Here is a 24,913-nt window from a genome sequence, read left to right as displayed (position 1 = left end):
ATCCATAGCTCTGCCATGCCCCACAACAACTAGAAACCACCCATCTGCCTGCTACCGCATCCCCTAGTGCCCCAGCTGAAGCCCTGGGAGACTGACCAGTTCCCAAGATGTTATGAATGGGATTAGCCTGCGTACTAACAGCATGAAAGCTTTTGGGTTTTCTACCTGGTCATACAGAGAACTAACTGTGGCTCTTTTACATGTAGTTCCCTTACCTCTAGCCAGCCTGCTAGAGTTTAAGTGCTGGCCTCTCATTTTTGTCTATTGAACATCTTCCCTTTTTCATGTGTAATCGGACAACCTATGCTTTCAATGACTGTAACAGCAGCTAGTGTAGCTACATGCAAGTATCTGGAGTTAAGTCTCTGTCAGAAACAATCTGGCCCAGATCCTCAAAGATGCTTAGGTACCTTAATTCCTGTTGATTTCAATGGGAGTTAGGCACCTAAACACCTTTCAGGATCTGGAACTTTGGTAGCAATAGATTTGTCCTTTAATAGATTAAAAGGGATTGATTAGCTTTTCATTTTGATGGGGGGGGGAGGGTCCCCTTTTCCTCTCACTGTTTTACTTTACAAAAAGTGAAAGTAAGGTGGGAGAATTAGATTTGAAAATTTTTCATTGAAAAAAAATTCATGAAAAATTACAGAAATGGGAGAAAATATATATCAAGGATGGCCAAACTTACTGACCATCTGAGCTGCATACAATAATCTTTGGAAGTTCGAGAGCCAGGCACACCTACCAGGGCTCAGGGCTTTAGCCCTTCAGTCGAGTGGTATGGCTAGGGTCTTCTGCCCTATGGGGAGGGGGATCTCGGGGCTTCAGCCCCACAGGAGGCACTTGCCAGGGTTTGGGACTTCAGCCCTGCTTCTCCTAAAAGCCCTAGACCCAGCAGGTGTGCCCCATAGGGCTAAAGCCCCAAGCCCAGGCAGGCACTTCCTGCAGGATTGAAGCTGCTAGTCCCATCACAGGGCAGAAGCCCTGAGGCCCCCCCCCCGAGAGTATGGTAGGTGAAAAATGGGGTGAGGGGTGGAGCATGTGGCTCCCAAGCCGTGGTTTGGCCACCCATGATATATATAGTTTGTAATTTTCCACAAAAGTGGAAAGGTCCTTATCCTTTGCTAATCAGTTTGTGCAGGGCCACAGCCATTGACATCCAAGTGCTACTGCTAAGGGCTTAAGAAATGAAGGTTGCTGAGTAGTTAGCACAAAGTTACAGCAGGTGGAGCTAAAAATGATTGAAAGCATCAGTTTTCAAATGAAATCAAGATGTAAAACAGCTGCCTGGCTTCAGGGAGGAAGCTGCCTGTGAAAGGTACTATTGGGTAGAGCAGGGCAATGCCAATTGAATTTTTTACATTTTTTAAAAAAATACTAAAGAAAGGGGAGGGGTCTTGCTTTCCTGCTGTTACCAAAATCAAATAAACTATTCATTTCAATCCATGTTACATTTTTCAGCAATAGCAAAACACTCAGATTTTATTACAGAATGAGAGGGAATCATACCATGCATATGCATATGAAAATTACAATCTTTCCCCCAAACATCTCTGCTTATTACAGAAAGCTATCCTGACTCGTGTATTTTGTTAGTCACCAAGCATAAGTCACATAATGCATTTTGGGACTATTCAAGTTCTTCACAGTGGAAAGACTTCAGCTGAGAGATCTCAGCAATGCCAGAACATAGGAAAATTACTGTAGTCAAGCCTTGCAAATCAACAATTCATGTGACAGGAAGTTAATGTAAGTTAACAACGTGGCAGCTGCCAAAGAGCAAGATCAGTTATTGTAACTAAGCAATGAAGTGTATTTAGTTTTCTGACTTTTACCATCTGTTAAAATGACCACTACCAGTGTGAACAATTCCCTTACAAAAATCCAAGTATATGCTGTAACAGTAACATCTCCAATGTAATAAATCATTTGATCACTGCATTGAATTACAGATTAAGTCACTAATTAATGTAGTTTATATATTGCATAAATAAAAATGTATCCGAAAGCTCTGCTGTTGCAAAGCTGGGCTTGTAGAATTCAGCTTCCTTTAGAAATCACAGTTTCACTGGAGTTAAATAAGTTCCCCCCCACCCCACTTTTAACTGTAGAAATTTCCTTTGGGAGGCTTAGGAACCTGATTTCTATTACTTCCAAATGGGTGTTAAATTCTTCCATTTCTACTCTGGAAAGCAGTTCTAAAGCATCAGACTGGACTTCTTAATGGGAAGCAGTAGTACCTAAAGGGTGGCTGTCAGAAAAACATCACAACTGTTCATAGCTACAGTGATGATACAACAGTGACAGATAGCGTGGACAGCTGTGGTCTACTGCAGTGGCCCCCAAGCTTTCTTGTGGGAATAGCAATATTGCTATTCCCAGAAGACTGTGGTGGGTGCCAAACACCCTGCCGCCGAAATGCTGCCGCAGAGAAGCAGCAGCGGGAAGAAGCGTCGCCACCGAAATATGGCAACGCTTCTCGGTGGCATTTTGGTGGCGGGGTGTCCTGCGGGCGCACAAAAATGCCCCGGCAGGCGCCATGGCGCCCGTGGGCACTGCATTGGGGACCCCTGGTCTACTGGTTGGAACACAGTCAGGAGACCTGCGGTCTGTCAAACTCGGCTTCTGACTGACTTGCCCACACCTTGAAAACATCTCTCTGTAACGGGAGAATAATAATTTTGTGAAGTGCTTTCAAATCTATGGCTGGAAAAGGCGATCTAGAGAAAGTAAATTGTGCTGTTAGCAGATAGGTCCGGATCCTGCAAACACTGATGTAGGTGCTTAACTTTAGGCATAAGAGTAGGCTCATTGACTTCAATCTGACTACTCACACGCTTGAAGTGATGTACATACACAAGTGTTTGCAGGACTCAACCTGAAATGGCACCCGCCCCTGCTAAACAAGAACACCATTAACTCAAAGGGCCATGTTATGAAGTTTTGTTTTTAAAAATTCATTTTCATTAGCAAATCTTTAGTTAAACAGTGGTATTCAAACTAGCCCCTGCAATTGCTCTTACTTTGCAAGACCTACATGTGGAGCAATGAACGAATGTGAAAGGCCAGGAAGCTTAAACTGATGTTGGATTCATTCCTAGGGCACAAATACATTTTCAGCAGGAGATGAGGGCAATCAGCATTTTACAGGATTGGGCCTACGGTTCATAGTCATGAACATAATAGCAGAGCCACTGACGTAAATGAGAGTTTTGTCACTGGCTTTTGTGCAGCCAGGACTTTTCTCCATGGTTCTGTGGTTGTGGGCAGAGAGTGATGGAAAAGCAGCCAGGGAGAAATACTGCAGCAGTTGCACTCAGTAGGAGCAATACCCACCTTGTCATTCCTGTAACTTCTAGTTTTGGGGCTGCCATTTTTCAGTGTTCCCTGTGTGACTTGTGGAGCTCAATGCTAAAAGAGAAATCTCATTCAAGAGCAGAGAGAAGTGACTAATAAGAGGATCATATGCTGCTTTCAGTACCTCATGGCACGCACACTAACATGTTTCATTAAGGTAACAAAGATGGACTCATTCTCTGCTGAAATGAAGCTATAACCATAAGGAGAACAACTGGGTGTCTGTAAGGTTCTTTACTTCAGTAAACCTAGAGGGGCTCTTCTCAGAACTTCTGCTCGATTCCTGTATCCATGCAGTCCCAACCCCCAACAGATGTCAGCTACAGTGCTGTCCGATCATGGCTTGCCTCTGGATTAGGCCCAACTTCTTCCCCTCACTCACTGGGAAACTCTGCTCTTGTTGCTTGGAGCATGTCCATATGCTGGCATTGGATAGCAGCCAGCTGGGAAGGACCCCACCAGAAAAGACGTTGAGTTGTGCTTTCTTTGGAGGGTATAGGGAAGCAGGGAGCAAACAATTGCTGCTGGTCCTTTAACAGGGAGGGAGGAAGCAGCTGGAGCCACTGCTGTTTCTAAAGGAAGGGGAAGGAGCAGAGTGACATCTTGAAGCAGACAGAAGAATGAAGGGCCCAGCTATAGGAGGGGAAAGCAGAGGGGATAGTAGTAGCCACAGTCAGCAAAAAGTTAAGTGCAGGTGGTGGGTTTAATTGTGGCTAGGGAGAGAGTATAGACTTGACTGGAGATAGCCTTGATTTATTAATATTACCATAGCACCTAGGAGCCCCAGTCTTGCACCACATTGGGCTAGGTGCTGTACAAACACAAAACACAAAGACGGCCGCTGGCCCAAAGAGCTTACAATCTAAGTACAATACAAAAGACAATGCACAGATACAGACAGACAAGGGAACACAAGGATACAATGAGACATTGGCCAGCACGATAGGCTGTGGTTTCAGCACATCAGCAGCCTAACTACTGGCAAGTTTTTTTCAGGCATCATGGCAAAGGAGGGTTTCTAAGACCAGCATGAAGTAGCTTTGAGGATGTTTACAGGAAGCCGCTCCAGAGCGTGAGAGGCAGCAGGTAGAAAGCATGAAAGTGCTTGTTTGAAAAGTGGGCAATGGAGATTGGCATGACGACGGGCCAATCAGAAGTGAGCACTAACGGCTCGATAGCAATGAGAGATGATTGGTAGGGGTAGGCATAGAAAATGAAGGGCCTTGAAAGTGAAGACAAGCCGCTTGTGGTTGATGCAGTCTCAGAACCTATATAAAATAGAATGCAACAGGGAAGGAGGAGCCAGTGTAGAGATGCAAAGAAAGGGGTGACATGGTCAAAGCAACAGGCAAGGAAAAGTATCTTTGCAGCAGCATTCTGAACGGTAATGAGAGGGGCAAGACTGCATTGGTCAAGCCAGAGAGAAGAATGTTTCAGTAATAAGACGCAATATGAAAGCCTGGACAAGAGTTTTATCTGTGTGAATGGATAGAAAAGGTTGTACCTGAGAGGAGATGTGTGGAAAGAATCTGCAGGATTTAGATGTAGGCTGGATATGAAGACCTAGAGAGGCTACCTACAGGCCAGAATGACAGGCAGGGTGACGGTGATATCCATGGGAATTGAGAAAGGGAGTAGTGGGAAGGGAAGATTTAGAGTTCTGTTTTAGCCATGTTGAGCTTGAGCTGATCATTAGACTTCCATTAGGCAAATGAAGAGCGTCACTTGAAGTTAAAAGTTTGTGGTTTTGGTAGCATGGCAGTGCAGGTATTTTTCATGAGGGCTAATAGGCTTAGTCCTTGGACAAACAGGTGTTGGGGAAATTTTTAAGCTCTGCTTCTCAGTCTTCCTCATTACGAGTAGATCCCTGTGCAGATATAAAATTTGAATTAGCATCCATCTGCGATCCACAAAAGTGGTCTGTGGATATCTGTGGATTTGCAGGGCTTTACAAATGAGTGAGTGAACAAGCATGCCTTCTGACTAGCAGAGACCGAACCTGAATGACTTCAGGTCCAGTCTGGGCATTTCCTGCTAGACCACAGTCCCTCTGCTGGGACACCAGGGCAGAGGAAGTAGATTATTTTGATATTGGAGTAGCAGGGCACTGGGACCTTTCCTTTCTAGCTGCCTTACCTACTGGCTGCTTCAAGACCCAGCTACTGCTGCTCAAAAGAGGTTATTCTAGTGCCCTTAGCCACTGCCTGCACACTTGATCACATCTTGTTCCCCTGCACCCCCAACCCTTCCTCTGCACCCCCATCACAAGCTTAATTAGAAGCCTTAGCTAGAGGGACTTTGGCAGGGGGTGGGGATGAATGTGTGTGCAGGGGCTCATCATGAATGCTTAGCTCATGGAAACAGCAGGCACAGCAACTGAGTTTCTTGCAATTTAATGGGCTTTGCCTGAAGGGGAGTGAAGAAAGCACTAGGAAAAAAAACAAGATGCCTTCCTGCCACACTCGTTTTAGCTGGTGTTCCCACATCAATGGTACACAAATATTACAGAATCCGTATCCGATCCAGGATGAGGATCTTGACTAGAGCTGGGAGAACAGTGGGGCAGGGGGTTCTAAATGTACTGCTTTAAATTCAAGAATGAATTTTGATTCAATGGAGTTCATAACCCCATTTGTTTTGCTTTCTATGAATGTTCAAGCAGCTCAGCGGATACTAGCAGAAATGCCTGTACAAAAGACATTTTTAACTTCAAATACTCCAAACACCAATTCTCAACTGAACAGTAGATGGTAACAGTCACCATTTGTACCAAGTTGTACTGGATATGGAAATCACTTACCCAGTCCAACTGAAAAACAGAAAACAACCAACCAAACAAAGCATGAATTGCAAACTGCAAATATTCTCAACAAACAGCCACAAGCAGGCCAAGAATTAGTAACTGGAGGAATTAGCCTAGTTGTTCGTTCTGTAAAGTTAATTTGAGAATTTTTCAGTCCGTATGCAAAAACATTACCAACAGGGAAGACCTCTATGTATATTATTCACTGGCATTTGTCCAGACAATACTCCCACTAAGTGACTTTTTTTCCAGTAAAGGAAGCATTCTCCTTAATGTTTCACTGTTCTAGCAGGGACAGAGTTTTGTGTTTCAGCAATAAGTGGTGGTGTGGATAAGAAATCTGAAGACAAAGATCCAATGGCATAGAAAAGAGGGGACAGCATGCTGTGTTGGGAGAATGCAGAGAGCATCAGAGAAAGGGGATGGGGAGTAGAAAGGGGGGGGCTCAGAGAGGCAAAGTGGCTAGGCCTAGAAAGACACTACACAAAATATCAGTGAGTATGGAGCCCTGTGGGATGAAGAGAACTCCATATATTAAATACATTCACTGTAATCTCTGAGGTTGCTTGTGTTCCTGGAAGCCTGACTGTTCCAGTTTTAACCAAATTTCTGTAAGGTATTAGAGAGCAGCCTTACTTCCTGGTCTGTCTGGGGTGCTCTCCTCCCATTACCTTTTCATTTATCTCCCTTATTGGAGAGACAGTAGAACAGTTAGCTTTTTCTATGCAACTTTTGCCAATGAGTTTCAGCTACTGGCTGAAAGTCAGATCCCACAAATGATCCTTTCTTCCAAACTCACAGCTGAATTAAAAAAACCTGTTCTCTGTATGAGCAGTTCATCACTTTTATTTACAACTGCCTGGTAGTTTTAGAGCAGATACAGTAGAAATTTGCTGAACCTGCTGGGCAAAGTTCAAAACTCCACACACAGAGCAGGCACACAACTTGAGTCAGTGCAATGGTGACAATAAGAGGCCACACTTAACAGCTGTCTCTTGAGACACCCAGGGGGGCTGGAAGATTTGTATCCCTGGTCTAGGGACAACATGGATTATCTGAGTTGTAAGAGAAGTGGTAGAGATCCTGCTTGACTGCCATGAGCAGGCCAGGAACTCCTCGGCTGCCTCCGAGTCTTGAAGAGAACACCACACTGGGGATGGAGTCCCTGGACGATGGGTGTGGAGAGGGAATCATTCTGAGCAGATGGGCATCTTGGAGACTCCAAATTCTTGTGTAGCAATCCTGACCAACTGGGGAGGAAAAAAGCACTACAAATCAGGACAAGGAAATGCTTCCACACAAATGATCATAACCAGCTTTGAAAAATTCTGATCCCAGAAGAGAAAAAGGGTATTTAACACACTAACAAAACTAACATTGCCCATCTCCATCCATGCATGGAAAAAACCCTGAGCTCCTCCAAAAAGGAAGAACATGACTCAGATATTTTACTCTACATAGGGTGGGATGGATAAAAATAACTGTAGGCAAGAGCTCAAACAAAATCAGGCAACACAGAGCTTAGTACGTCACTATCCAAAGCAGTATCCCAATTGCTAGGTTCTTTATTATCCGTCATAATGAGAAAAAAAAGAAGCTCTTACCATAATTGTGCTGCTTACAGAGAATTCAAGAAAATGCGAACAAATTCAGGAATATCTTGGTGTTTCTATACCCCCTGTAAAGGGGTTCCCTTCACTGCAACAGCACCTCCTGGTGGCCAGGCATAGTGTATCAGCTGTCATTTGGTGTGGCACCCCCTAACGACATGCGCTCTGTCACGACAGCGGTGCGTCTTCCCATAACCCAGCCCTCTGGCCAGGTCACAATATTTATGTCTGCCCCTTTTGGGGTAACAGAGTACAACCAAACTGTAGTCCAATTACCTTATTGCAGCCTTCCTTCTGTCTCTGGGCTCTGTTGTCCTTAAATCCCTTACTGCAGGTGGTTTCACCCTACCTTTCTCGGTGGCTAGTAGGGGAACCCAGGCCCTCCCTCTACTATGGGCTCAAACCCAGAGACCTTGTAAGCTGGCAGCCAAGGCCTACTCCCTCAGACTCTTTGCTGCCTCCCTAGACTGCTTCCTACCTCTTCTATCCCCCCACAGAGTGACTGCTGGCTCTCTCCCTGCACCCCCTTTCTGCCACAAACTTCCTAGCATTATAATCACAACCCAGCCCTTCCTCAGTGGGGCTTCATTATCAATTAAGCCTGGCTCTCTCTCTTGCAGGTGCTGACAAGTATCTTAACTGACTTCTCAGGCCCACATTAATCCCTTCAGAACCTATGTGGGGGGTACACATCCCATCACATGCCCCTTCATCCTACTGTTTCCTTTGGATATCAAAGAAAAGACCCAATATACTCCTGTTATTTAATATGACTTACCAGGATGTCTATCCTTCCATGTAAAATAATTACCCTTTTTACGGCCTCATGAAGAGGTTTAGCACTGTTTTCCTTTACTTCTAAATCGAACACTGGCCACTTTCTCTCCCATTTTGTCTTCCAATGTCTTTCCTAACTTCTGACGGAGAAATCCTACTGGCTGGAGCATATCTTTTGAAACCCAGAGAACCATCCTCATAATTAAAATGCATCCAAATAATTTTTGTTTTGAGTTACGCACTTGTGGTTTATTATTCTGTTCCCAAAGCCAGAAAGGAATGAATGCCCACGTCATTTCCAATAGCCTCTCTCTACAAATGCCCCACATACCTGGGTGTAGAGAACCAAACATACACGCACTACAGAAAAGCTGACACACCTGCTGTGACAAGCCCTTCCTCCTCATTTATTTGCAGAGGGAGAGTAGCATATTCGTTATGATGGCCCTCGTACTGTTTCACACACTTCACTGCTCTCAGATCCCATAGCTTTATCTGCAAGTGGAAATGGTAATAGAAGAGAGGACATTTTAGTGAAGCGGGGCAATTTTTGACAGTTTTTGCTGGTGATAGGGAGAGAAAGGAGCAGACACCCAAAGTTTTACAAGCTTCCAAGTGAATTCCTTCAGTTTTGGAATTACCACCTAGCTACAAGTGGACACCATTATTTGAAGCACTGGTTTAGGATACTGCCTGTGAGAAACCACTTATAGAAAGGCTCGTTCCATTTGTTTTACTGCAGGCAACTTGTCTAGTGGATTGAGCAAAGGACTGAGTTTTAATTTTGCTCTGCCACAGAATAGTTGGGTGGCCTTGGGGAAGTCACTCCACCCCCCATCTTGGGTCAGGGAATCCCAGTAGAATTCCAAGTTCTTGAGTGAGCGTGTTGTGGCTACTCCAGTTGTGGAAGTAGATAAAGGGAATTTGGATGCAAGCCTCTATATTGAGCAGGAGTCAGGCTAACTCTAGCTTTAATAACGCGAGATTTGTAGAAGCGGGGATAGTGCGAAGTGAGTGGAAAACAACTGTGAAAGAGGCTGTTGTGACCTTGTATTAGATAAGACTAGAATGCAGACTATAAGAGAAATGGTAAGAAAAATAAGAGATCATGAAGGAATATGTATAAACAATCTGCAGTTGTTGCTTATTATTGTCTGTAATAAAGGTATAAATACTTGCTCTAATTGTTTATCTGGGAGAGACCTGCGTAGGTGGGGGAAACCCTGTGTCCTAGTGCACTCTCTCCCTCTGTGCAATTGCTTGAGGTAATAAAGTGTATCTGATTTGCTGCACCCAACCTGAGAGTGAGAACTGTGTTTTTCTCCAACACAGCGTTCTGTGCTTATGCACCAGTTGGAGAAGACAAAGGCCATGTCTAAACTAGCAAGCTTACAGCAGCACAGCTGTTTTGGTACAGCTGAGCTGCTGTACAATCACTCATGTAGCTGCTCTATGCCGATGGAAGAGAGCTCTCCCGTGGACATAATTAAACCACTTCCAATGAGCGGTGGTAGCTATGTCGGCAAGAGAGCGTCTCCCACTGACGTAGCGCTGACCACACCAGCGCTTCTGTCGGTGTAACATATATTGCTCAGAGGGGTGTTTTTTTCACGCCTCAGAGTGACAAAGGTTATACCAACAAAAGTGCTAGTGTAGACATAGCCAAACTCCAAATATCTCAGAAACACGAGTAAAGAGCGGAGAATACACACATCTGCAAACGATTCACACCTTCCTTCTGACCAATCAGTGAGCTGGAAAGCTTTGAGAGATTGGGTAGGGGACAAAGAAGAACTAACACACTTCCTAAAGACAGTGGCATCCTCTTTCAGGTCTGGGGTGGGACCTTGGCAATGGCCAATAGAACATATGAGACACTATCTAGCTTTCCATAAAAAGAAACTCTACCTTTCCAGCCATGTCCGCTGCCATAAGATAGTACTCAGCTTGGAGAAGGCGAACAGATGTGACTGCTGAGTCATGGAAAAGACGGACAGCTTTCCAGCTGTGACCCCTCCGGCTGCGCTGACGAATGTCAATGCTGAAAACCTCCCCTGAACGGCAGCCATTGTACAGCACTGGAGTCTAGATGAACCAGAACATGCAGGGCGATGAGTCTTGTAACATTTAACAGTATCAAACAGGTTTCTCTAGTCAGTTGTTGTGGCCACTTTCGTAGGAAGGGTTCAAGTAATAAGATACCCCTTTACTGTAGTGCCAGAATAATATCACCGTACATGGAGGATGACAAGAACCAGAATTGCATAGTCACGTTGTAAAACATTGCAACCAACTTAGGACTTTCATTCTGCTTTCAAATATTTAGCAGTAAAAAAGCAATGGAAACTTGGTCTTGTGGTTAGATCAGGGGAAGGGGAGTTGAGTCTCCTAAGTTCTAGTTCCACCTTTGCAACTAACTTTGACTGAGCAAGTCATTTAACCTCTCTGTCCTTACTTTCCCCATCTGTAAAATGGGAACAATACTGATACTTAGTGTGTGTGAAGTGCTTTAAGATGCACTATGACTGCAAAGCCTTATTATAATTCCTTGCATTTGTTGTTTCACTTTCTTTTTAATCTTTTTCTATTTAGCAAAATTGATCCCCCCCCATCCCACCCCACATTTCCAATGGAGCTTGAAATCAGTGTAGCTTATTTTTGTTGCTTTTCCATGGTCAGCCACATCATCAAGTGTCAACTTCATTACTGAGCAGCTACTGAATCCACCACAAAAAGTAGTCACAGTGAGTATAGGGCTGCTGGTTCCACAAAATCAGCAATGCGTAACATATTCCTAAGAAATCAAAGACCCATGTCCCTTTCTACCTGGGTGGCAAACTGTTGTGCCAGTACATCACTGCTTGTTCCAAATGTCTGCCGGTGACCAGTCATTGCATTGGTCACAAGGACTCGCCGCATCAGACCTAAGAAAGACAAAACAAACACATGGCCATCATTTGGGCAATACAGCTTGGAGGCAATGATGGTGCAAATCTTTCCTCTTGAGAAGTAGTACAAATACACTCCTGCTTACCTGTGCTGAAGCAGTTATCAGCCTGGGGGTTCAGGCACCAAGCACAGGACCAGGCAGTGGAGATCTTGAAGCTGCACAGCATTCCAGGCTGATCTCCTAAGGGTGGCAACAGGGACGAGAACAAACTGTGAAGCCCTCAGGCACCACAAGGAGATGTGGGAGGAAGCTTCAAGTTAACTGTGCCCCTAGAAAATTTCACCAGGCCGCTGTACCTCTTACAACTTTCAGGGTTTCTGCTTCCAGTGCACTAAACCACCCAATTACAGGCCTGCTGCTACCCACCCTGTTCTTCTGGAAACAAAAGGTTGCTCCACCAGATGCTCGAGTGATTGCCGAAGAACACTGCCATGAGAACTACTCTGTAGTCATAGGCATGACTCTGGGGGAAGGAAGGGAAGACTGAAAGAAATAGCTACATAATGCACCCACATTCTCAAGGTTTATAAAAACTGGGTACACATAGTGCTTTAATACAACTGCATTGGAACAAGGACACCATTTCGCCTTCCCCAAGAGCCAAAGCCTATCTATGCCCCTGCCTCTCCCCTTGATGGAGAATTCATGAGGATTTTCAGAAAGTAGCAAGTTGGGCACTGAAATTATGTTTATGTGGGGGGAAGGAATGGGGGAGAAGTGAGGAAGGGTCTTGTTTGGACAAACACAGCTTTGAACATGCTACACTGGCCCCCCCATCTGTTGAATGAGCAAAGTTTAACTATATAGCAACAAGCGAGATTTGTATTGTGTTCCCTCAACTCCCAACCCAGTTCAAAACCAACCCACTGACAGTTCCTAAGTTTTCAGTTTTTATTCACTTCACACAAGTATGTTAAGACCAAGCCCTCAGCTTGGGGTTAGAGATGACACTGTAGGTGTCTTATGTATGTGAAGGCAGTGATTTCCAAAATTACCTTAGAACAGTGGTCCACAAACTGTGGGGCGTGACCCCTCTAAGGGGGCACAGTGGGGCCAGCCACCACAGGAGGCAGGGAGGGAGCACTAACCAGCCCCTCTCTGCCCCCTGCTTGGCTCTGGCCCTGCCCTCTACGGCAGCTGCAGCTCAGGTGCCGGCTGCAGCCCCATTCCTGGCCACAGCTCCAGCCTCAGCCCCCGACCATGGCTCCTGACCACGGTTCAGGGTGTGTGTCTGCGCATGGAGAGGTTCCATTATGGGTAAGGGCGGGGCACAATGGAAAAAGTTTGGGGACCACTGCCCTAGAACTACTTTTGTCATACTGGTAAAGCATCCTGCAGTCTTCAAACAGCAACCCTTCCTGTTAGCACTAACTCTGTGACTGTTTGTTTTTAAAAAGCCTCTGGAAATAACTCCTGTATTTTCACCCCATCAAGGTGCTTTACATGTTTGTCTTCATCAGACACTTCTTTGGTGTAAATTTAACAGTGGCCAAACTTGCACAGGACACAAAAATTAGAGATGTAGCAAAATTACACAATGACACTACAAAGAGACCTGGAGAGAGCAGCATAGTGAGGACTTAAGTCAACTAAGGGAGATTCCACCCTTATGAAAAGGAACAGCACAAATACAACACAGGGGAATGTAGCCAAACCCATCAAATTAAAGCCAATTTATTTTAACCATCTCTCTTTAATTTCATATGTTTTCATGTGATTGAACACTATACACAGTGCCTGTCATGGGCTGGGAGATCAGTACTGGGAGAGGAGCAGAGGGACTTACAAGAGGACTGCCATCTCAAATAGTCCCATCAATAAACGTATGTGAACAATTACTGTGGGCAAAGGTCATACCTGGGAGAACAACTGTGCACTGGTTCACTCCATTTGAAAGGACCAGATAGCCCAAAAGGTGCTCACTCAAACTATTTATCTACCCAGGTTCTATGTATTAAGGGAGGCCAAATAACTTACATAGGGAAAATTCCAAATAAATATTTACTTTATAGGTGAGTACATTTTCTGCCAAGTACCATACGGTTAATATCTGATGCCATAAGCTATCCTTGTTAACTAGTTCCTAAAGTTATTACTATCCAAATCAGTTCTTGGGCTTCATTACACAGTGTTAATATTCATTCTTGTGACGCTTACAAAACCACTCGAAGTATTAGAGAATGAAAATACAGAAGTCATCCCTCATTTAGGCCCTGTTCAGACTACAACTTCTAACCAGAACAGAAAGGTATTCTACCTGGGTTAGAGTTGCTGAATAAGGATGCTGGAAGCAGACTGGCACAGCCTGGAGTTTCTGCAATCCCCATGAGGCACAACTTGCTGGAGGCTGTTAAAGAAAACCAAGATTTCTCCCAGAAGTGGCACATGTAAAATTACTCGGGGGGGGGGGAGGAGGAGGAGAGACTGGTACACATAATATTCTGTCCTTCAACAGTGCCTCTTAGATTAACTTTAAAGTGATTTACAGTCAGTAATGAATTAAGCCTCATCACACCCTTCTCTCATAGGAATTAGAGGACAAGATCTGTAATTCTATGATTCTAGTTTTAATATTTAACATTACCCAACAGGGAAGGAGAGTGGGAGGAATAATAAAATCTTTCCTGGTCTTTCCAGTCATAAAATAATATCATCCACATCTAGAACTTTGGAGAGTGAAGACATAAAAAATAATCTTTTACCAACTACTTTGGGTCCGTCTTCCCCAGTGCATACATTTTTTTAAAATTGGGTTGTATCACATTGCCCTCTGGAGGTAGTAACAGGTATGGGCAGGATTTAAACTTATTTTTCCAGATCAGTGTGATGGAATTATGATCAGATAGATGGGGGAGAGTGAAAACTCCAGGCCTGCTGCAGTGCAGGTCTGAAACATGACTCTGAAAAGTCCTCTTCCGCTCCCTGTAGTATGACCATGACACTCTGCTCCCTCACTCTATCCACTGGCTTCTTGCCATTGTCTGAATCATTTTTTTGAACTCTTTGTTCTCCCTTTCAAGGGTCTTCAGAATCCAACACTTGCCTACATCTCCCCTTGTTTGCTAATACTCCAGCACACACCTTTTGTCTGCCAACAATCTCACTTCCATGCTCCTTTCACATTCTCCCATTTGTGTCCCTGCACCTTCCACGCAAGCCTCCGTCAGTACAGATGCACATCTTTTGTGTAAGCATTCTGCCACTAATCTCTAATCAGACATTCCCCATTGCCAATCCCAAACCTGACACCCTGATGGGTTCACAAAAGAAAAAAAAACACTTTTCCTACCCCAGCCCATTATTTTGTCATTTCTGCTATTTCCTCCCTATACCCAAAAGTGATTTGATGTAATTTATTCATTGTGTTAACTCTGAAGGTTAGGTTGTAAGATCCTTGTCTTTTGCCTTACTATATATCTGAATGCTGCCATGTGTACTTATGACTTAACAGCATACTTTCTTTCAACTTTAGGGCTTCTCTGGTTATTTTCCAGTGAACCATTAAGCTCTTTTGAGACCGGTACTTGGGATTTCTTGTTGATAAGTGGCTGTCAGTCAACCCGTGGAACTCTTTGCCAGAGGATGTTGTGAAGGCCAAGACTATAACAGGGTTCAAAACAGAACTAGACAGTTCCTGGAAGATAGGTCCACCAATGTCTATTAGCCAGGATGGGCAGGGATGGTGTCCCAAGCCTCTGTTTGCCAGAGGCTGGGAATGGGTGACAGGGGACAGATCACTTGATGATTACCTGTTCTGTTCATTCCCTCTGAAACACCTGGCATTGGCCACTGTCGGAAGACAGGATACTGGGCTATATGGACCTTTGGTCTGACCCAGTGTGGCCGTTCTTATGTTCTGTTTTGTGAAGCAATTTGTTGTCTAGTGGAAGCAAGCCTGAAGCTTTATTTATTTATTTTTAAAAAGGATATAAAACGTGAGAATCTTGATGAGTCAGCGATGCCCAGCACACAGAATTCACCTACAAACAAAAGCAAGACAGACCAATACTTGCTGTCTCCTGTTTAATTCAGAAAAGTGAATTTTCAAACATTCCACATAAGTCTGAAAAACTGAGCACACACCCTTAGTATACTGGAGAATGCCAAGAACATCCTGGAAAAAGACTAGTGATGACTAGCCCAATAAAGAGAGACAGGCATTTCAGCCTCTTGCTAACACTTGCATGAAGTAGAAAAAGGTCAGCACCCAAAAAAAACCTCCCCAAACCTGGATGGGTCCATTCAGCACATCTCTTAACTAAGACAGGTCTTCTCCATGGAACTGGGCACCTACAGGTTGTCGTATTTTGTCCTAAAAGTTCTTCCCATTCAAAGAGAGGCATGGGGTTTTTTTTGTTTTGTTTTTTGTTTTTTTTTCTTTCTTAAGAAGAAACAGAGCAAACAAATCAGCAGTAGAATTAATCCCTCAAAGCCTCTCTTTTCAAGTGATGCCAAGAGTAATTCTGTGGTAATATACTGCTCATGAAAGGTACTGGACTGACTGCTTTGTAACACCGTTCTCCAAAACCAATTCAGGAGTATCAGAGCTCAGGTCTCTGTGGATTCTACATTTACGCAATCCCTTATTGCTGGATTCTTCCATTCTCTCTTCCTTCCCCCTGCCCTGCCCTTCCCTCCCCTCCCCCCTTCCTCATTTCCACTCACACATCCCATGTTACAACATTTTGAGAGTTCCAGAACAGAAGGAAATCCTTCTGGATGAGGAGCCAGTGGAAGAATGGTACCTTGCGGTTTGTGAAGTACAGGTTGTCATACATCTCCACCATGAGAGAGTCCTTCCCTAAGCCACTGAGGTTGATGATACCATATTTACATCCTCCATGCTCTACATCATTCACAGTGAATATCCGCTCACAAGCTGTGTCTGCCTGCAAAAGAAGTGCATCACTATGGGCAATTAAACTAGACCTGGCTTTAGGTTGTCTGCTTGGGTCCCCAATGAGAAATCTATTAACTGTGCTTTCCCACCACCACCTGATTGCAGTTCAGCATCACAGACACTGCATGTGTGTGGCCATCTGCATTCTAGAGAAATTCACTAGAAAAACATTTAAGATACACCATTTTCCACTTCAACACCTGACAATAATGAACGCTGTCTCTTATTGGCTGAGTTCTGGGATGGCACTATGGACAGATCTTGCTGTCATGGGGAACCATAATCAGTAAGTACAGGCTCCAGCATATAAATGGGGCTCCGCATAAAGAATTTTCATTCAGTGTAAATGTAGACTTTTCTGTCATTTGAAAGCCTCCTTCCCCTACTGGATCAGATTGGTGCCCTTGCAATCAAAGTGCTGGTCCTGAGTTCCAAATTTTTCTCTCATTTAAACCACTGGAAATTTTCAGTACCCCCACTGGCTTCAACAGCTTTCACTTACATGGACCAGATCAGCAGAGAGCTTCCAAGGCAGCCTCTGTAAGATGTCTGCCCATAAAAGCTGCTTCACACCACAGCACCAGTCATAGCAGGAGCCATGGAGTAGGGGTAAGTTCAGGGCTTCTCAGCCTGCATCTCCTCACTCCCATCTACATAGCCAGGACTCAGTGTGGGTGAGCTTCCCAGGTAGCCTCTGCTATCAGAAGTTCTCCCCCAACCCACAAAAATCCCCTTCAGATCCAGAGACTCGTGATGTCGCTCTTAACATCTACACAGACTTTTTGGACTATAAAATCTGCTCTATTCACAGACTTAACTCTTTCACCCCCATTCACTCCATCAATCTCATTCTTTTCCCTTTCTCCTCCCTCCCCTGTTATACTCCATTACCCACCAACCTCTCCTCCTCTCTCATCAGCAGAGCTTGCCAATTATCTTCATGACCTTTCCTCCCACCCTTCACCTGGCTCTGTCTTTGCAGACTGTAAGCTCTTCAGGCTAGGTGTTAAGAAAGCACCCAGCACATTTTGGGCATTACTACAATATAAATAATATGTAATTGAGAGCAATATTTGACACAAGGATTTATTCATTCCACCAAAAGAGTGGAAAACAGTCAGTGCAGACTGCTTAAGGGAGAATGGTCACAAGGAAAAGACACCATATTCATGCTTAGCTAGCCCCAGAGCCCCCCAAGTCTGGAATACCTTCTGTATGGGAGGAGAAACTGCCAATACAATCTGCTACAAAGAAAAGCACTTCCCAGTGTATATAACCTATATGTTGGGTCATTACAAATCCCAGAGCTCACAAGAAAATAACTATAGCCAAGTGCTCTCTAGCCTTAAAAATTGAAGTGCCCATAACATACCACTATTAGTTTAAAATTGTTGGTTCCAGTAACTGAGGAATCTGGGCTCCGAATCTCTACCTTCCTCCTTTGCATGCAGTTCACCTTTAATTCGTGGACCAATCTATAAACGAAAACATGTTTAACTATGCGGATATTTAATGCCAATGAAAGGAATTCTGGGTAAAAGGCATTGAGATGCTTCTTTATCTCAGCAGGTTAGGCAACAGGTAAACAGCCCAGGGAGCTGGCGGGTTGCAGCCCCACCAACGTATAGCACGAGCAACCTTCAGATCCCAAGACTCATGAGGTCACCAATAAATAATCTTTGGTGCCCCCCATCTGTATGTACACCAGCATTGTCACACCACTGCAATTTCCCAATCAGCTTCAACAGCAGAAGACAGGTTGCTGGCATCTGCTGACACACTGTCTACAGTAGCACTCTCACTTGGACCATTGAAGCCACACAACTTAAGGAAAAGAGAAATTTCCTGTAGACTAGGTCCGTTAAAGTGTATTTACATAAGGGAAAACTCCACAATATGCTTATAAAGTGCAGGAGAGTATATGTTAAGGATGGGAAATTTCACACTCAAACTATTCAAAACCTGATGATCAGAAAATATTTTCTTGCATCTGAATTCTTGTCATTTTAGGGAAGACTTGCTGAGCCATTCTGTAGGCACGTGCAGTATAAAATGTAATGGAAAAGCTGCACAGAAAACAATGGGATGTCTTGAGAAAAAGGCAGTGTAGACTTTTGTATCTATTACTGATGCTTCCCCAGCTCTGTCCCTTACTGGAACAACAAGGTACGCTACGAGATTAATGGCAAAGAAACGTTAGCAGTAGGACTTTATAGGGTGAAAAAGGGTTTTGAAATTATCTTACCTGCAATAATTGGTGGAGCTGAGTAACCCTAACTGCCTCTTGCGTAAGACAAGTGATGAGTTCAATCCAGCTCTGGACGTTTTCTATTAAAAAAGAACAAATGAAAGCGTGCAGTTATGTGTTGCATAGGATCAAAAGCAGCCCATGGTCCCTTCATGTCTGGGATATTTGGGGAACAATTTATCCCTAAGCCCTTGTATTTACAAGCTGTTTTTCAAAGAAGAACAAAGCACTTCCCATCTTTAAAAAAAAAAAAAAAAAAAAAAAGTCAAAATATGCATTCTGAGGTAGAAAACAACTTAGAAAAGTCTCTGGCTGCTTCCAAACACAAAACTAACTGAATGCCCTTCAATTTACTGAATTCCACATAGTTATCCAATTTTTGCTTAATACTATGTGACTATCTCATCTTGAGGTTTGAAATCCATGAACCATTTTCACTACAAAATAATGTCTCAAGTTCTTATCTTAAATCAAAAACTCTGAAATACAATATGGCCACCTACTGCTGCCATAGAAACTTTAGCTTTGGCATTTCCTTTTTTATTTTAACTGTGCAACCTTAATGTTGCAATAACCGAGCTTTTCCATTTGTCATTTTACAGTTGGGCTTTCAGTGCTCATGAAATACTTTCAGTGCTCATGAAAGCAAAAGACTGAACAGTAGACAGAGCTGGGGCAAGGCAAAGCATATCAGGTTTTTACAATCCATTTTGTAGTCTGAACGTAGACTGAAAGTCACTTTTTAATCAAATACGTAGCTGGGGCCTGACTTTCAGTGGCGCTGAGCACCCACAGCTCCCACTGAGATTAATAGGACCTGCAAGTGCGCAGTGCCTGTGAAAACTAGCCCACTGATGTAGTCACTTTTTTAATGGCGGCATCGGTAGGCATAGCGAAGAAAGCATATCCTGGCCCCAAATGATAGTATTTACTCTCTCTCAGAGAATTCATTTGTTCTGAAAACTTAAAAATGAATCAGTTAAAGAATTAAAATTAAACTAAAAATGGGCTCTTTAAGAAGTTTCACACCTTGTGTCAGATTTTTTTTTTTTTGCCCCATGATCTCAGTAACAGGACACCATAGAAACATCAAACTTCCCATAACTTACTAAAATCTTGTCCTCAAGCTACATCTGAATAAGTGTTAAGGATTAATCATCATTTTTCTTGTTATTCTTCATAGAAGTTTTTTTCAGCAGATGCTAAAGGACACAATGTTCTACTATAAAGAATTCTACAACAACTGGAAAAAATGACTATTAATCCTTTAAAAAAACAAATGCATAGGCATGAGGTTTTAGTGAGTTTTATCAGTGAACTGTTTGAAGACTCTGTGACAGGGAAGAGTTAAGGTTTTAAGTTTAACCTTAACTGTGAATTTCCTGACTTTATCATACTTGGTTTTGAGATAATTACCTCATCCCTGTACTGTATTTTACCCTAAATTACTGATTATGTAGTCTCAACCATAACTCCACCTTAACATAGCTTTTGTTGGGGGTATGGACAAATGTTTGAACATCTGACCTTGAACAGCAAGCATTAGAGGCGATTACACCAAAGTTGAAACTGGAGGGTTTTATAACCTGTAGCCCATCCTGGTGTCTTGGGTCACAGCACAGTAAAGTTTAAATGACATTTCAGAGACAGGACCCACCTTCTTTTGCTTTTCCTCCTCTTCTAACAGCTTCAGTCTCTTGCACTCCATCTCCTTGTACTGGAGGCTCTCTTTGGTGAGAGGGTTGTAGTTATTATGCCCAGGGAGCAGTCGGAAATAGCGGTTCTTTTCAGGGTCATAGTAAAATCCTGGTAGTTCTATAAAGAGAATTTACCAAACAAAATCAGATTGAGAACAAACTTTTTCTATTGTCCTTTGACCTCACCCAATTCCAGAGTAGCAGCCAAGAGACCGCCACTTTGGGGATTCCAAGTCAAAAAGAACATGGAAACTTCTGCTTCCAGACTGGCAGGTCACAAATGGGGAGAGGTATTGATTACATTAATGGCCACCTCAGCAAAAGCCAGACCATGCTCCTACTATCTGCAGAAAAAGTGTCATTACAGGGATATGGAGAGGGAGATCAGCAGTAATGGAGATTAAATTCAGCAAATAGAAATGGGGAAACACAGGGAAAGGTGCTCCAGAACAAAGACATGGCCATTCTTCTTGAACATAAATGAGTCACACTGCTGACAAAAAAATTTTTTTTAGGATATCCCGAACACCAAGAACAATGGACAACTGATCATTGACCAAACATAAAAGCAGCAATCCCTTTCCCCAGGACAAACACCCTTTCCTAATTACACTTCCCAAATCAAACGCTTAGATACCTACAATCCATGAGACATTTCAATTGTGGACTGGGCTGGCTCACTCAGGGTACGTCTACACAGCAAAGAAAAACCCGCAGCTGGCCCGTGCCAGCCGACTTGGGCTCATGGGGCTTTGGTTGTAGGGCTGTTTCATTGCTGTGTAGACTTCTGGGCTCAGATTGGAGCCCAAGCTCTGGGATCCTCCCATCCTACAGGGGTGTGTTGTATTGTTACATTTTCTTTGTCTATTTAACATAACTCTTTCAATAACATAACTTTTAGAAGATCTCTGCCTTGATGGCTATGGATATTAGAGAGGCGAAGTAAACTATGACAGGATCGTCTGTCTTCATGCACCCAATGTTTAGGTGCTGATTTTTGGCCCCTGAACACAATGGTCCCTTACCAGGTACTGGAGAGCTATGACATACTTCAGAAGAGGATCCACTGTTGCTGGTGTCTGTATTCAGTGAGTTCCATGGTTCCTCTTGTTCACACCTAACAATAATGCACTGTTATGTTCAGCTTGCAAAATTGTCTTGAAAATTTATTAGCCCAGACGCAAGATCTCCTCACACACCTTTTCTATGAAGATTATTCTAATGAAAAAGCTATTTTGCTTTGCTAAAAACAATGATTTTCCCTAGGTGAGTAGAATTTGGCAAGGCTGTTAAGTACATTGTGTATACACAGCATATGTACACAGAATGAACACACAATGTGAAAATAGTAATATTTCATTTTCATCTTCAAGGTATTGTATAAACATTAAAAGGTCACCATCATCTTAAAATCTAGTCAATTTTACCTGAAACTACTTTTAATGGTCTTTTTTAGTACAACTGCCCTCAGTTTTCTTGTCAATTTTTGTGATTTGCTCTCTTCCTGCTTCCATGTTGTTATGTAAAAGATCCACACAAATAACAGAGGAAAACACTGTCTCTACAGTGAAACTGACACCATGGGTGAAACCCTGGTCCTGCTGAAGTCAGCGTGAGTTCTGTCTTCAATGGGGTCAGGATTTCACCCAAAGTGTTTTGAAATGCACAAAGTAAACAAACTGAAGAGATCAGAGAAAATTACTTCTTTATTTCAATTACAGTGAGCTTAGCTATTTCTTGCAATAACAGTAGGTATAAGACTTTAAAAACAGAAGTAAGCTATTTTAAGTTGACGAGGTCCATACTTTAGGTTGAATTTCCCTGGGTTATTTTCTTACGATTCTATTTAAAATTACATGCATAATGTGTTACTAATTCTCAGTGTTTCTGTTCATACTAAGCTCTGTAATGGATCTTATATCCTGTCATTCTGAAAGCAGTAGGTCAAGTTGGTTTAGAGGCTGCATGATTTAGTGTTCTGAGAACAGGATTAGGAGCAAGGAACTTCTTAGTTCTAATCCTGGCTCCACCCACTGGCTTTCTGTGTGGGATTGAACTAGTTACTTAAAGGACAACAATTAACACACAAAAAATCACTTCAATCTGAAACCCTTTTTTGAACCTGTTTCCCCCATATAGTCGGAGTGAGGGTCCAAATCCTGCAAACACTTAAACATATGTATAACTTTCCATGTGAGTAGTCCCAATAAAATCAATGGTCCACAATGTTTTCAGAATTAAAGCCTTAGTCAGTTTCCCCTACTATTTGTGTATCTCATAGCAACAGGGGAGAGAAAAAAATTTAATGCCACAAAAAATTATCAGAAAGACTCACAAAGGCAGGTGTAATATCTAAACTACTTTTTATTGTAAAAAATGGGCTAGATTTCAAGATAACAGAATCCCTATAAACTTTATCTCAGTTTCCCAACCTGTAAAAAATGGGAAATAATATGTACCTATTTTACAGTAAACATTAACAAAACAAATTAAGAAATACAAAAAACAAAAACAAACAAAAAAACCCCAAACCCCCAACCTTCCTTCCCCCAAACTACCTTTGTGAAAGGTCTTAAAATCTACAGCTAAAGTATTAAACTGTGTACACTTGCCTTTCAGTAAAGCTACAGTGGTTGTGTCTTCTGTAGTGGTTGGGATGGTAGGTTTGTCTGCGACTGCTCCACCCCTCCTTTTCTTTACCTCTCCAATTGTTTCTCTTCATGCCCGTCACTAAAACACACAGATACATATACAATCAGAATTTCCATTCCAATTGTCTGGAAGGGTTCAACACACAGGGTATTCTCTTAATACATCATTTTCCTCATATTTCAAATTTGTCTTGACCCACTGCTGGTCAAAACTAAAGAGACAGTGAAGTGAAGGAAGAAACTTATTTTAGGATGAACACAGAGAGAATACAAAGGCCACATACTTGTAATACAAGTAGAGAAAGAACAACAGCTTGAATAATTTAAAAATGAGATTGGACTAAATACTGGAGACAATATAGTATGCAATAATCCTTATTTGACCCACAGGAGAGCAATATAATGACGTAATATATGTTTTCCTCTAATTTCTATGTATGTTTATGTATGAATGCCCAGGTACCTAGAATTTCTATGGCCCAAATTCAAGCCTGGTGTAAAAAACTGTAAATCAATGGAAATACGCTTGCTAACATCAGGGCTGAATTTGGCTCTATGGAGACAATATGATGGCAGCAATAATATTCTTCCCTGCCAAAGTAAAAATTGCGGTGAGTTAAGTGCAGTGCTTTAGATTATAACATCACATGCTTTTTTGGGTGTCAAGTCTCTTTCTGTAAGGAATTAAGATATCAGATTGATGGAAGAAGAAATATCAGTTTTACAAAAACGACTTATTTGCCTGAGTTTTAGTTAACTTTTGGATGACCTATTTGTTAAAGCTTGGGTTATACTGAATATTTTTTTAAATTATAAATTCTGGTTATCTACATGAATATAATACCCGTTTTGTTTTTGAGTATTTTACTCTTGCAACATGATGACAGAGATGACATTTACATCACAGTAACAATACACATAACACCCAGCAATTCAAAATCAGGAGCGGTGTCCCATTATGCTACGTGATGCATGGACACCTACAACAATATGCTCACTACAGGGTTTCATGAACAACTCTCCCCACCGCCCCATGCCCAATAACATGAGTCAGGCTACAGTGCTTGCTGGATTTCCTGAACACAGAGCAGCCAGGTGACGGGCTGTGCTTTTTTATCTGCTCTTCACCAACCTCCTTCTGAGAATCTCCCTCCTGTACCTTCATGACGCGCACAGCTGAACTGCTGAGGACCAGGTCCCTGCTGAACTGAGACTCCCCCCCGGCCAGTAGCCCCAGAGGAGTCAGGGCCCTGACCACGTGCCCCCTGCCCGGGGTCCCCACCCACGGCCCCAGGACTTGCTGCCTGGCGGAATCATGCAGGAGCGAGGCCCGCACGGGGTGGGGGAGCCCGGCTCCCACCCGTCAGAAACCCACCTCTCTGGGCCTACCGCTCCCGCTCGCCACACGTGAAAACGGCCCCGCCTCCTGCACTCGGTCCCGCCTCCTTGCCGCTCCCAGCCCGCTCACTGGTTCAACTGTCTCTTGTTGTAGGCTTCTGATTGGTTCTTAACAGTATCTATCATATGACATACTGTTTGCCCTGCCAGGAGAGCAAAGGGTCGGGCCTCAGGTGATCACTCGCTGAGGCGGGGGGTGGGGGGGTCATGTCACGTCACGTCACGTCACGTCACGGTCTGACGGTAGAAGAACGCTGCGGGCTGCAGTGGGCTGGTCTACGCGGGAACGGGCTGGGGATTCTGGGCTGCGCGTGCGCAGTTGTAATGGTTGGGGGAGGTGCCGGTGACATCGCTTGTGACTGCTTGTCGCGCTGCCGCCCTGACCTGCGGCTCCGCCGGGGCCGGGTCTCCGGGGCCCGCTCGTTTGTCTGCTGTCGGCGGAGGTGGCCCGGCCGCACCGGCTGTGCGGTTAGGGCCGGTTTTGTGGGTACCTGCCCCTGGGTAACTGATTCCCCGGCTCGT

General features: G+C 43.5%; 1 protein-coding gene across 2 annotated transcripts; it reads right to left on the bottom strand.

Annotated features, from left to right (window-relative positions):
* Positions 1-1,483: 1,483 nt before the first annotated feature.
* DCAF4 (DDB1 and CUL4 associated factor 4) lies at positions 1,484-24,522 on the bottom strand. 2 transcript variants are annotated; one of them, XM_074955593.1, is made up of 14 exons: positions 24,126-24,269; positions 22,955-23,072; positions 21,368-21,459; positions 20,303-20,460; positions 18,643-18,725; positions 17,770-17,872; positions 16,243-16,386; positions 15,428-15,477; positions 13,755-13,834; positions 11,582-11,677; positions 11,374-11,471; positions 10,456-10,632; positions 8,928-9,042; positions 1,484-7,410 (listed from the first exon to the last, which is right to left on the bottom strand). In XM_074955593.1, the coding sequence occupies exons 2-14, from the start codon at positions 23,062-23,064 to the stop codon at positions 7,196-7,198; spliced, it is 1,521 nt and encodes a 506-aa protein (XP_074811694.1). In that variant the 5' UTR covers positions 23,065-23,072; positions 24,126-24,269; the 3' UTR covers positions 1,484-7,195. The 2 variants fall into 2 exon arrangements, with proteins under 2 accessions (XP_074811694.1, XP_074811693.1); XM_074955592.1 differs by lacking the exon at positions 24,126-24,269 and adding an exon at positions 24,369-24,522 and having other exon boundaries at positions 1,485-7,410.
* Between the last annotated feature and the right edge of the window lie 391 nt (positions 24,523-24,913).

This window comes from Natator depressus, chromosome 6 (assembly GCF_965152275.1).
Source record: "Natator depressus isolate rNatDep1 chromosome 6, rNatDep2.hap1, whole genome shotgun sequence".
Lineage (NCBI taxonomy): Eukaryota > Metazoa > Chordata > Testudines > Cheloniidae > Natator > Natator depressus.
This window is presented reverse-complemented; position numbering and strand designations above follow the sequence as displayed.